The following is a 14,968-nucleotide window of genomic DNA, read 5'->3' as shown; positions in this document are numbered from 1 at the left end:
AGCTCTGACCCAGCCCCAAGGTCCCCCCGATCGAACACGGACTCCCCAGCTCTGACCCAGCCCCCAGGTCTCCCCAGTCTCCCCCTGAAGAGTCTCCCCGATCGAACACGGACTCCCCAGCGCTGACCCAGCCCCAAGGTCCCCCCGAACACGGACTCCCCAGCCCACTATCCACTATTTTGAAAGGGTACCAACATACTTTTGTATAAATAGCTTAGCTAGTTATGTGAAATAACAACGTGCTATGATATTACAAGATAGTGAGAGCTTGTCAGTAACGGCTAGTTGGCCCCCACACCCGCTTTGGTAAAAGTGGAGAACTCAACTCACAGCCGGTCTCCTTTTTGATTTCTTCAATCTCCTCTTCTCTCAGTAATGTCGATGCTCTGGATCCCATTGTAAAGTCCTTCCTTCACAACAAAACTCTGCTCTGCTGGTTGCTCTGCTCTGCTGGTTGCTCTGCTCTGCTGGTAGCTCTGCTGGTAGCTCTGCTGGTAGCTCTGCAGGTAGCTCTGCTGGTAGCTCTGCTCTGCTGGTAGCTCTGCTCTGCTGGTAGCTCTGCTCTGCTGGTTGCTCTGCTGGTTGCTCTGGTCTACTGGTTGCTCTGCTCTGCTGGTAGCTCTGCTGGTAGCTCTGCTCTGCTGGTAGCTCTGCTCTGCTGGTTGCTCTGCTGGTTGCTCTGGTCTACTGGTTGCTCTGCTCTGCAGGTAGCTCTGCTGCAGTAGGGTGAAGTTCACCTAGTTTCTGATCTTAATGTCAGTTCTGCTCCCCCCCACTAATGGTTAAGTTTATGACTTGTAGAAGGGGAAGCAGATCCTAGAAGGGACTTCACCCCTGAGACTGACCTGGAGGTTAAATCCTACAGCATCACACATGATCTGCAAGATAACCCAATCTCCTGTTGTTAAAGGATCAGGCTATGTTGATGTTGTCACACAGATTTTGAAATATAACCTGGACAGTCTAAAACAGCTGTGGACTAGTCATTGCTCTCGCCGTCGGTACCTTCTATATCTAGTCAAGGTTTAATTAAGGTATTGCCCGAGTCAGATAATTGTTATCATATTAGGATTGTTTGAGTTAAACGATACAGCTGCTGTACCTGGTTTTGCTGAGGATAGGTACAACAGACACGATGCTCTTTTTAAAAGGTGAAGTTTCTGAATGGTCGTCTAGGAGGCGGTGGGAGGAATTGAGGAGCGGCCTGCAGCAATTGTGTAAATAAAACCTCTGTTCAGACATGTCTTTGTATTTCCTTCAATGTACAGGCTGTACAACCAATTACACACACCCATTTTGAAGTGGAGACTGGTTTGTTCATAATTCAGTATTGTTTAATGGTTGCCATGACATTCTTAATAGTAATGTTTTTTTTTAAACCAGGTAAGTAGTCATTTACAGCAACAACCTGGGGAATAGTTACAGAGGAGAGGAATGAGCCAATTGTAAACTGGGGATGATTAGGTGACCGTATGAGGGACAGCTTAGGAATTTAGCCAGGACACCAGGGTTAACACCCGTACTGACAATAAGTGCCATGGGATCTTTAATGACCTCAGAGTCAGGACACCCGTTTAACATCCCATCCGAAAGACTGCACCCTACACAGGGCAATGTCCCCAATCACTGCCCTGGGGCATTGGGATCTTATTTTTAGACCAGAGGACAGAGTGCCTCCTACTGGCCCTCCAACACCACTCCCAGCAGCATCTGGTCTCCCATTCAGGGACCAACCAGGACCAACCCTGCTTAGCTTCAGAAGCAACCCCGTGTAACCGGTGCTATATTGTAGCTCTGCGTTGTGTGTGTGGTTGATTGAGACTATAGACGTGGACTATGGAGATCAGGTCGTTTTAATCAAGCAGAACTCACTCTGCATTCTGCATCACCTCTTTCTATCTCAGTGCATCAAAATGATTTTCGAATACAAAAAATTAATACACTCTCTCCTTATTATACATAACATATTTTACATAGATAAAACCACATCCCTGCATCCAAAAGGAAATAAAACATTTGTAGAGCACATCTGTTCTGCGAATCGTCGCCTCTTTCTACAACAGATGCACAATAGGAGGGACTGGGATCATTGGAGGAGACATCGTTCACACATACAGTAGCCTGCTAATACCTTAGCTAGCTATTAACCACACGTTGAATTCAGAATGTTGATATCATCCTAAAAAGTACAATTACAAGTGCATCTTAACAATACCATCCACTTATGAGTAACCTCTAAATATACATCATTATTCATGAACAGAACACTGTGTGTGTGACTTGGTACTTAAAAGAATCTAACTTTTCTGAAGACAGAAAAAGCGTGCCTTTTTCTGTCTCATAGTGCATCAAAATGATTTGAGCACGCAGGGAACAACTTTTTTTATTTTTTATTTTATTTTATTAATCTCAAATCAATACATAAAGCACATGAGGGAACACAAGCATACATCGATTACAAACAATAGACAATCGAGCTAGGGGCGGGGCTGGGGGCGGGGCGGGGCTGGGGGCGGGGCTGGGGGGGTACAATATCACATTACAATTACACAAGGACCTTAAGGGACATGCATATACTTACAATTCTAACAGCTTTTTTGTTAGTAGAGCATTTAACCGTCTTAAAATACAGTTACATTTCTTTTTGTAGGTTACGAAAATGTGGTTTTCTGTTTGTAAATTTACATTTGTGTATATGAAATTTGGCCAAAAGAATAATGAAATGAATGACGTAAAAATGATTCCACTTATGTCTATTGTATGTAAAGAATCCAAACAGTACATCTCTCCACAATAGTGTAAAATCTTCATAAATGTGTTCAATTATAAACCTACTGATGTCTTGCCACAGTTTTCTTACATGCATACAATGCCAAAAAAAGATGCACAACTGTTTCTGGGTGGTCATTACAAAAGGAGCAATTTGAGTTGATGTTTTCCTTAAACTTCTTCATATCACGCAGGGAACAACTACTTCGAAGTCTCACGAGCAAGTGACGTCACCGATTGAAACGCCGTTAGCGCGCACCACCGCTAACTAACTAGCCATTTCACATCGGTTACATTAGCATCAGAGCCAAGGCAGCAGTGGGATGCTGGGTGATTTGCTGCTGGCCCAAGTCACACCTTTCGATGCATAGCCTGTACAATAACTACAGTGTCTTCACAAAGTGTTCGTGGTGTGTTTGATACCCTTCTATTCACTCCAGTCCAGCCATTATTATGAGCCATCCGTCCTCCCCTCAGGAGCCTCCATTGATATGTCGTTATGTTTTTTGGGGAATCCTGTTTCGAACCTGCCCAGCAGGTAACGGAATATACATTAAATCGTGCAATTAAGCAATAAGGCCAGAGAGGGTATATGGTAACTCCGCGTTGCGTCGTCCACAGCTGTCAGCCAATCAGCATTCAGGGCTCGAACCACCCAGTTTATAATCGCCAATATACCATAGAAGAAGTGGTGCTGATGAGCCCTTCCCAACAATCTAGTTTATACTGGCAAACACAGGTAGCCTAGTGGTTAGTGTTGGAATTGGACCTGAAAGGTTGCGAGATCGAATCCACCTCGCTGACCAGGTAAAATGTGAACAAGGCAGTTAACCCACTAGGCCATCATTGTAAATAAGAATTTGTTATTAACTGACTTGTTTAGTTAAATAAAGGTTAAATAGCAGCATGGCGCTAGTTAAAACTTGTAAAATAAAGTTATATTTATTTTGATATTGGTCATCTGGATGCCATCGTAACATGCCAATTAGGTAACGTAACGGCAACCCGTTACGAATGACCAGTACAACGGTGTCGTGTCGAGGTGCTCTGCGAAAGGCTCTTCTACAATATTGTGTCTGTCCGCTAACAAGTTCCGCCACCTACTGTACTGGAGTGTGTAGTTAAATCACGGTTTTTCACTCGTTCCCACAGCCACAAAGTCATAATAATTGCCTAAACCCCGCCTATTCCTACAATTTATCTTCTTAAATTCAGATTTGAACCCTAAACCATGAGTTTAACCACACTGCTAATCTTATGCGTAACTCTAACCTTAAATGAAGACCAACCCAATCGCAGCGTTGAAGTGCTCATCGTCTCTTTCTATTTTATTTTTTAATTCAAAATACAGATCAACAATTTACGTTCTTACATTACAGCAAAACAGAACGCAGGTATTAATGAGAAAATACTGGAACAAACAAAACGAAACATATTTTTTAAATTAAACAATTCTAGTCCAATTGTAATCACAGAAAAAAAATGTTATTATAATTTATGTTAGGAAAATGAATAATTTAATTACCATTCGACTCACTCTGCGTGACGACGTCATGAATTCGGCGCATCAGGCGTGACCCCCCCCTGACCTCTCCACAGTGCTGAACAGAGCAAACTGACAGCTCTCCGGTCAGCTGTTTCACAGGCTAACTCGGAATAATCATTTTAAAAATACGATTACAAGGAAATTATTAACGGTAGAAAATTTGTTTTCAACGTTAGACTATCTAAACGTTGCGAAATTTGCTAGCTTGCTTCGTGTATAATCCAGTTTTTTATTTTCTCTGTCTCTCTCTTCCGCTACTTAGCACGAATCAGCAAACGTTAGCTAACAAATCTCTTCGAAACCTGCGTCAAACAACTTGTTCGCGTAACTAGTGATTTTTTAAAAATTGTATTATTATTTTTTCGCTTTTGTTGTGAAGGAAGGACTTTACAATGGGATCCAGAGCATCGACATTACTGAGAGAAGAGGAGATTGAAGAAATCAAAAAGGAGACCGGCTGTGAGTTGAGTTCTCCACTTTTACCAAAGCGGGTGTGGGGGCCAACTAGCCGTTACTGACAAGCTCTCACTATCTTGTAATATCATAGCACGTTGTTATTTCACATAACTAGCTAAGCTATTTATACAAAAGTATGTTGGTACCCTTTCAAAATAGTGGATTCGGCTATTTCAGCCACACCCGTTGCTGACAGGTGTATTAAATCGAGCATGCAGCCATAGACAAACATTGGCAGTAGAATGGCCTTACTGAAGAGCTCCCGTCATAGGGTGACACCTTCTCATCATGTCAGTTTGTCAAATTTCTTCCCTGCTAGAGCTGTTATTGTGAAGTGGGAACGTCAAGGAGCAACACCGAAGTGGTAGGTAACACAATCTCACAGAACTGGACTGCCGAGTGCTGAAGCATGTAGGTCGCAACTTCAGCACAATAACTGTTTGTCGGGAGCTTCATGAAATGGGTTTCCATGGTCGAGCAGCCGCACACAAGCCTCAGATCACCACGCGTAATGCCAAGCGTCAGCTGGAGTGGTGTAAAGCTCGCCGCCATTGGACTCTGGAGCAGTTCTCTGGAGTGATGAATCACACTTCACCATCTGCCGACGGACTAATCTGGGTTTGCCCCAATTCATAGTACTAACCATAAAGTTTGGCGGATGAGGAATAATGGTCTGGGGCTGGTTTTCATGGTTCAGACTTGGCCACTTAGTTCCAGTGAAGGGAAATCGTAACGCTACAGTGTACAATGACACTGTCGACGGTTCTGTGCAGCCAATATTTTGGCAACAGTTTGAGGAATGCCCTTTCCTGTTTCAGTGCCTGTCCTCACTAATGCCCGTGGTTGAATGGAAGCAAGTCCCCCGCAGCAATGTTCCAACATCTAGTGGAAAACCTTCCCAGAAGAGTGGATGCTGTTACATCAGCAATGTTCCAACATCTAGTGGAAAGCTTTCCCAGAAGAGTGGAGGCTGTTACAGCAGCAATGTTCCAACATCTAGTGGAAAGCCTTCCCAGAAGAGTGGAGGCTGTTACAGCAGCAATGTTCCAACATCTAGTGGAAAACCTTCCCAGAAGAGTGGAGGCTGTTATAGCAGCAATGTTCCAACATCTAGTGGAAAGCTTTCCCAGAAGAGTGGAGGCTGTTACAGCAGCAATGTTCCAACATCTAGTGGAAAGCCTTCCCAGAAGAGTGGAGGCTGTTACAGCAGCAATGTTCCAACATCTAGTGGAAAACCTTCCCAGAAGAGTGGAGGCTGTTATAGCAGCAATTTTCCTACATCTAGTGGAAAGCCTTCCCAGAAGAGTGGAGGCTGTTATAGTAGCAATGTTCCTACATCTAGTGGAAAGCCTTCCCAGAAGAGTGGATGCTGTTATAGCAGCAACGGGGGGGACCAACTCCATATTAATACCCATGGTTTTGGAATGAGATGTTCAACAATCAGGTGTCCACATACTTTAGATCACGTAGTGTCATGTATACTGGTGTTGTGGTATTTTTAAGCCTGGTGACGGTGAGTTTTGGGTTTTTCTGCTGATCTGTGACTTGAGCAGAGCCATTATTGTAACCAGAGAAAAGCTCTACTAAATCATTACACGTGCTCGTCCAGTGGATCACAACAATGAAACAAACTACTGACAAAGTATGGACAAGCTACCAATCTCCTTTACATCATCGTAGTCCTGTGTAGAAGTGTTGTTCGTACATTAAGACCCAAGGCCTTTAAAAGCATGATCCCAACAATCCCTGTCACTAACACGGTGTGTTTCTTTGCAGTTTCCCACAGCCAGATCACCCGGCTCTACAGTCGCTTCACCAGCTTGGACAAAGGAGAGAACGGCACACTCAGGTACAGACAGCAGCCCCATCATGCAATGCCACTGGGACACACACACACACAACAACAAGCTTGATGAAACACTCTGGGTGTGTTCGTAAATTCACTTTGGCCGTCTACTCCAATTTTCAGAGCACTCTCGCCTGAGTGTGCCAGAGGGCAGAATAACTGATGAATGTACGAACACTCAACACCTGTTGAATATGGCCGGTGTCAGTAAACTTTGGCAAAAAAACATAATTAAATTGTTGCCAGCAGCAGAGTTACAGTCACCAACGCTCTGGATAACATGAAAACTGCCTAACCAGCTCTGCTAGGGAGAGTAAAATGGTCAAAGTGAGATGTTCTGTCATTTGTGTTTGGAAGTAGCTGACAAGCTAGCCAACGTTAGCTTGGGTGCTTGACTACCGTTGTGAGGTCAGAACGATCGGATCAACCCTAATCCTTGACCAGAGCGTCCAGTGTGCACTCTGAACGCTCGAGGGAGCGAAAAGCTCTGAATTTACCAACGCCCAGAGCGCACTCTGAACACTCTCTTGTACTGCAGATTGAATTTACGAACACACCCTCAGACTTCCAGCCAAACACTTGAAGTCATAGCTGTGACACGATAGGCCTACACAGAAAGGAGGACAAGGTGAATCTGTGATGTCCTTTGACTCTCTGTGGGAGGGGGGGTGGCATTAATGATGGGGGATCCATAGTTGCAATATTATTTTTGGACGATATTAAATCGATATTTGACTCGTATTATTTAAAAAAATATATAAATATATAATTTTGCAACTGTAGGTAGTGTTAGCCAAGACTCAGCTATTTTTAATCCTATAGCTTGTTCTCAGTAGTTTTAAATAAGGGGACCTTTTTTCAGCACTTATTCCCTTATTTTCGTTTTCTTACGCTCTTGTCTCTCTACAGCAGATATAGTGAGGAATATGTTTGGACTTCAAATAATGGTATAGAATCACACTTCATATAGAATCACACTATTCATATAGAATCACACTATTCATGGAGAATCACACTATTCATGGAGAATCACACTATTCATATAGAATCACACTATTCATATAGAATCACACTATTCATGGAGAATCACACTATTCATATAGAATCACACTATTCATATAGAATCACACTATTCATGGAGAATCACACTATTCATGGAGAATCACACTATTCATGGAGAATCACACTATTCATATAGAATAACACTATTCATATAGAATCACACTATTCATGGAGAATCACACTATTCATGGAGAATCACACTATTCATGGAGAATCACACTATTCATATAGAATCACACTATTCATATAGAATCACACTTCATATAGAATCACACTATTCATATAGAATCACACTATTCATGGAGAATCACACTATTCATGGAGAATCACACTATTCATATAGAATCACACTATTCATATAGAATCACACTATTCATGGAGAATCACACTATTCATATAGAATCACACTATTCATATAGAATCACACTATTCATATAGAATCACACTATTCATGGAGAATCACACTATTCATGGAGAATCACACTATTCATGGAGAATCACACTATTCATATAGAATCACACTATTCATATAGAATCACACTATTCATGGAGAATCTCACTATTCATATAGAATCACACTATTCATGGAGAATCACACTATTCATATAGAATCACACTATTCATGGAGAATCACACTATTCATGGAGAATCACACTATTCATATAGAATCACACTATTCATGGAGAATCACACTATTCATATAGAATAACACTATTCATATAGAATCACACTATTCATGGAGAATCACACTATTCATATAGAATCACACTATTCATGGAGAATCACACTATTCATGGAGAATCTCACTATTCATATAGAATCACACTATTCATGGAGAATCACACTATTCATGGAGAATCACACTATTCATATAGAATCACACTATTCATATAGAATCACACTATTCATGGAGAATCACACTATTCATATAGAATCACACTATTCATGGAGAATCACACTATTCATATAGAATAACACTATTCATGGAGAATCACACTATTCATATAGAATCACACTATTCATATAGAATCACACTATTCATGGAGAATCACACTATTCATATAGAATAACACTATTCATGGAGAATCACACTATTCATGGAGAATCACACTATTCATGGAGAATCACACTATTCATGGAGAATCACACTATTCATATAGAATCACACTATTCATATAGAATCACACTATTCATATAGAATCACACTATTCATGGAGAATCACACTATTCATATAGAATCACACTATTCATGGAGAATCACACTATTCATGGAGAATCACACTATTCATATAGAATCACACTATTCATAGAGAATCACACTATTCATGGAGAATCACACTATTCATATAGAATCACACTATTCATATAGAATCACACTATTCATGGAGAATCACACTATTCATATAGAATAACACTATTCATGGAGAATCACACTATTCATGGAGAATCACACTATTCATGGAGAATCTCACTATTCATATAGAATCACACTATTCATGGAGAATCTCACTATTCATATAGAATCACACTATTCATGGAGAATCTCACTATTCATATAGAATCACACTATTCATGGAGAATCACACTATTCATGGAGAATCTCACTATTCATATAGAATCACACTATTCATGGAGAATCACACTATTCATGGAGAATCTCACTATTCATATAGAATCACACTATTCATGGAGAATCTCACTATTCATATAGAATCACACTATTCATGGAGAATCAGACTATTCATATAGAATCAGACTATTCATATAGAATCAGACTATTCATATAGAATCAGACTATTCATATAGAATCAGACTATTCATATAGAATCAGACTATTCATATAGAATCAGACTATTCATATAGAATCACACTATTCATATAGAATCACACTATTCATATAGAATCAGACTATTCATATAGAATCACACTATTCATGGAGAATCACACTATTCATGGAGAATCACACTATTCATATAGAATCACACTATTCATATAGAATCACACTATTCATGGAGAATCACACTATTCATATAGAATCACACTATTCATATAGAATCACACTATTCATGGAGAATCACACTATTCATGGAGAATCACACTATTCATGGAGAATCACACTATTCATATAGAATCACACTATTCATGGAGAATCTCACTATTCATGGAGAATCTCACTATTCATGGAGAATCACACTATTCATGGAGAATCTCACTATTCATGGAGAATCTCACTATTCATGGAGAATCACACTATTCATGGAGAATCTCACTATTCATGGAGAATCTCACTATTCATATAGAATCAGACTATTCATATAGAATCACACTATTCATGGAGAATCTCACTATTCATGGAGAATCTCACTATTCATGGAGAATCTCACTATTCATGGAGAATCTCACTATTCATGGAGAATCACACTATTCATGGAGAATCACACTATTCATGAAGAATCACACTATTCATGGAGAATCACACTATTCATGGAGAATCACACTATTCATATAGAATCACACTATTCATGGAGAATCTCACTATTCATGGAGAATCACACTATTCATGGAGAATCTCACTATTCATATAGAATCACACTATTCATATAGAATCACACTATTCATGGAGAATCACACTATTCATATAGAATCACACTATTCATGGAGAATCACACTATTCATGGAGAATCTCACTATTCATATAGAATCACACTATTCATGGAGAATCACACTATTCATGGAGAATCACACTATTCATATAGAATCACACTATTCATATAGAATCACACTATTCATGGAGAATCACACTATTCATGGAGAATCACACTATTCATATAGAATCACACTATTCATGGAGAATCACACTATTCATGGAGAATCACACTATTCATATAGAATCACACTATTCATGGAGAATCTCACTATTCATATAGAATCACACTATTCATATAGAATCACACTATTCATGGAGAATCACACTATTCATATAGAATCTCACTATTCATGGAGAATCACACTATTCATGGAGAATCACACTATTCATGGAGAATCACACTATTCATGGAGAATCACACTATTCATGGAGAATCTCACTATTCATATAGAATCACACTATTCATATAGAATCACACTATTCATGGAGAATCTCACTATTCATATAGAATCACACTATTCATGGAGAATCACACTATTCATATAGAATCACACTATTCATGGAGAATCACACTATTCATGGAGAATCACACTATTCATATAGAATCACACTATTCATATAGAATCACACTATTCATATAGAATCACACTATTCATATAGAATCACACTATTCATATAGAATCACACTATTCATATAGAATCACACTATTCATATAGAATCACACTATTCATATAGAATCACACTATTCATATAGAATCACACTATTCATATAGAATCACACTATTCATGGAGAATCACACTATTCATGGAGAATCACACTATTCATATAGAATCACACTATTCATATAGAATCACACTATTCATATAGAATCACACTATTCATATAGAATCACACTATTCATATAGAATCACACTATTCATGGAGAATCACACTATTCATGGAGAATCACACTATTCATATAGAATCACACTATTCATGGAGAATCACACTATTCATATAGAATCACACTATTCATGGAGAATCACACTATTCATGGAGAATCTCACTATTCATATAGAATCACACTATTCATGGAGAATCTCACTATTCATGGAGAATCACACTATTCATGGAGAATCACACTATTCATGGAGAATCACACTATTCATGGAGAATCACACTATTCATGGAGAATCACACTATTCATGGAGAATCTCACTATTCATATAGAATCACACTATTCATGGAGAATCACACTATTCATATAGAATCACACTATTCATGGAGAGTCACACTATTCATGGAGAGTCACACTATTCATGGAGAGTCACACTATTCATGGAGAATCTCACTATTTATGGAGAATCACACTATTCATGGAGAATCACACTATTCATGGAGAATCACACTATTCATGGAGAATCACACTATTCATGGAGAATCTCACTATTCATGGAGAATCACACTATTCATGGAGAATCACACTATTCATGGAGAATCACACTATTCATGGAGAATCACACTATTCATGGAGAGTCACACTATTCATGGAGAGTCACACTATTCATGGAGAATCTCACTATTCATATAGAATCACACTATTCATGGAGAATCTCACTATTCATATAGAATCACACTATTCATGGAGAATCACACTATTCATGGAGAATCACACTATTCATGGAGAATCACACTATTCATGGAGAATCTCACTATTCATATAGAATCACACTATTCATATAGAATCACACTATTCATGGAGAATCTCACTATTCATATAGAATCACACTATTCATGGAGAATCACACTATTCATATAGAATCACACTATTCATGGAGAATCACACTATTCATGGAGAATCACACTATTCATGGAGAATCTCACTATTCATGGAGAATCACACTATTCATGGAGAATCACACTATTCATGGAGAATCACACTATTCATGGAGAATCTCACTATTCATATAGAATCACACTATTCATGGAGAATCTCACTATTCATGGAGAATCACACTTCATGGAGAATCACACTATTCATGGAGAATCTCACTATTCATATAGAATCACACTATTCATGGAGAATCACACTATTCATGGAGAATCACACTATTCATATAGAATCACACTATTCATGGAGAATCTCACTATTCATATAGAATCACACTATTCATGGAGAATCACACTATTCATGGAGAATCACACTATTCATATAGAATCACACTATTCATGGAGAATCTCACTATTCATATAGAATCACACTATTCATGGAGAATCACACTATTCATGGAGAATCTCACTATTCATGGAGAATCTCACTATTCATGGAGAATCACACTATTCATGGAGAATCACACTATTCATGGAGAATCACACTATTCATGGAGAATCTCACTATTCATATAGAATCACACTATTCATGGAGAATCTCACTATTCATGGAGAATCACACTTCATGGAGAATCACACTATTCATGGAGAATCTCACTATTCATATAGAATCACACTATTCATATAGAATCACACTATTCATGGAGAATCACACTTCATATAGAATCACACTATTCATATAGAATCACACTATTCATATAGAATCACACTATTCATGGAGAATCACACTTCATATAGAATCACACTTCATATAGAATCACACTAAATGGAGAATCACACTTCATATAGAATCACACTATTCATATAGAATCACACTTCATATAGAATCACTCTACATGTAGAATCACACTACATGGAGAATCACTCTACATGTGTAGTTCACTTCGAAACAGCACCTAGGTATGGTGATAATATCCTACGGTGAAGTTCCTGGGAATTCCCAGCCCTAGGAGGCATTGTAAATGATTTACAATTCATTTAAATCAGAGCTAATGGTGTTTGTCCAATGGAAAATAGTTGATTTATGCCGATAGCTGCTGTTCTCTACGTTCTATTGGTTATGGAATGTAGTCGACCACCAACGAAGAGACTATTGAGGATGTGAGACACCTGTGAGACATTTACTTGACTGTGTTCATGATTGCCCTTCGTCCCCATATTACTTCTCTGTGACCATCAGAGCCAACTTGGCAATGTTGTGTAGGAACACAGTATGCCTCCATGCCAGTGAATATCGCTTAGAGGCACGTGACCATTTCCCTTACTTCAAAGTGGCCGTGTGTAAGTACAGAATGTTCTGAGCTGATGTGATTTTGAAGTTTGTTGCCTCGACCTGGGGCGGCAGGGTAGCCTCGTGGTTAGAGAGTTGGACTAGTAACCAAAAGGTTGCAAGTTCAAATCCCCGAGCTGACAAAGTACAAATCTGTCGTTCTGCCCCTGAACAGGCAGTTAACCCCACTGTTCCTAGGCCGTAATTGAAAATAATAATTTCTTCTTAACTGACTTAAATAAAGGTAAAATAAAAAACCTCTGGTCTGTGAACACACTACTCCTTTGGTTCAAGAGGCTACCCAAGATGCATCACGCTTGGCTCGGGCGTTGCATGCAGTACCCTACTACCCATACTAGTGGTGTGTGTGTGTCACTGGGTATAAGCTGTGTCTAGAAGAACCAGATTGTTTTGACCGGAGTCTGACAACTCAAACTTCGATATGAACTGCAGCATTTGCGTGCCACGGACCTCACTATGTAGTTCTTTATTTCCACATCTAGTGCGTGTCTGAGTGCCGGCAAGTAAACTCGACATTGCTAACAGACGTGGAGGACGGTGTGATTGACCTCTGAGATCTCAATTGCTCGCTGACCTTCAGAGGAAAAACAATCGGTCATTTTTAAATCCCATCACAGTTCAACTCCAGCTCTGTTCTCTCTCTCTCTGAGTGGCCTAGGCTCCATAGTTTTCACCCACTGTGCGGAAAGAAACCTCCAGGATTCCAGCCACACATTGACCCCATTTTATCCAGTCTGTCTATGAAATGATGTTACTCCTGACTATTAAGCCGAGTGGGGGTCATTAACCAGATATAATATAATAATGTAACTGCACCACTTTGTCTGTTTACACACAACAAAGTGTGGGTTTTCTGTGTCCTCTCAATGAAGCGTCCGGTCTGTATTGGGATATACAGTGGAGCTAGCATGCAGTCTGTATTGGGATATACAGTGGAGCGAGCATGCAGTCTGTATTGGGGTATACAGTGGAGCTAGCATCCAGTCTGTATTGGGGTATACAGTGGGGCTAGCATCCAGTCTGTATTGGGGTATACAGTGGAGCTTGCATGCAGTCTGTATTGGGGTATACAGTGGGGCTAGCATGCAGTCTGTATTGGGGTATACAGTGGGGCTAGCATCCAGTCTGTATTGGGGTATACAGTGGAGCTAGCATCCAGTCTGTATTGGGGTATACAGTGGAGCTAGCATGCAGTCTGTATTGGGGTATACAGTGGAGCTAGCATGCAGTCTGTATTGGGGTATACAGTGGAGCTAGCATGCAGTCTGTATTGGGGTATACAGTGGAGCTAGCATGCAGTCTGTATTGGGGTATACAGTGGGGCTAGCATGCAGTCTGTATTGGGGTATACAGTGGGGCTAGCATGCAGTCTGTATTGTGGTATACAGTGGAGCTAGCATGCGGTCTGTATTGGGGTATACAGTGGAGCTAGCATGCAGTCTGTATTGGGGTATACAGTGGAGCTTGCATGCAGTCTGTA

The 14,968-nt window shown here is 39.8% G+C and overlaps 1 protein-coding gene across 3 annotated transcripts in view; it reads left to right on the top strand.

Moving 5' to 3' along the window:
* Positions 1-4,345: 4,345 nt before the first annotated feature.
* Positions 4,346-14,968, top strand: part of LOC118362207 (calcineurin B homologous protein 1-like) — a 33,605-nt gene continuing 22,982 nt past the window's right edge. Inside the window, exons 1-2 of one of the 3 annotated variants that reach the window (XM_052485486.1) lie at positions 4,346-4,774; positions 6,548-6,620. In XM_052485486.1, the coding sequence (XP_052341446.1) occupies positions 4,708-4,774; positions 6,548-6,620 (140 nt within the window). In that variant the 5' untranslated portion in view covers positions 4,346-4,707. The remainder of the gene's footprint in view (positions 4,775-6,547; positions 6,621-14,968) is intronic. The other 2 variants (XM_052485484.1, XM_052485485.1) reach the window with 2 other exon arrangements.

The sequence above is a fragment of the Oncorhynchus keta genome, chromosome 29 (genome assembly GCF_023373465.1).
Source record: "Oncorhynchus keta strain PuntledgeMale-10-30-2019 chromosome 29, Oket_V2, whole genome shotgun sequence".
Classification (NCBI taxonomy): domain Eukaryota; kingdom Metazoa; phylum Chordata; class Actinopteri; order Salmoniformes; family Salmonidae; genus Oncorhynchus; species Oncorhynchus keta.
This window is presented reverse-complemented; position numbering and strand designations above follow the sequence as displayed.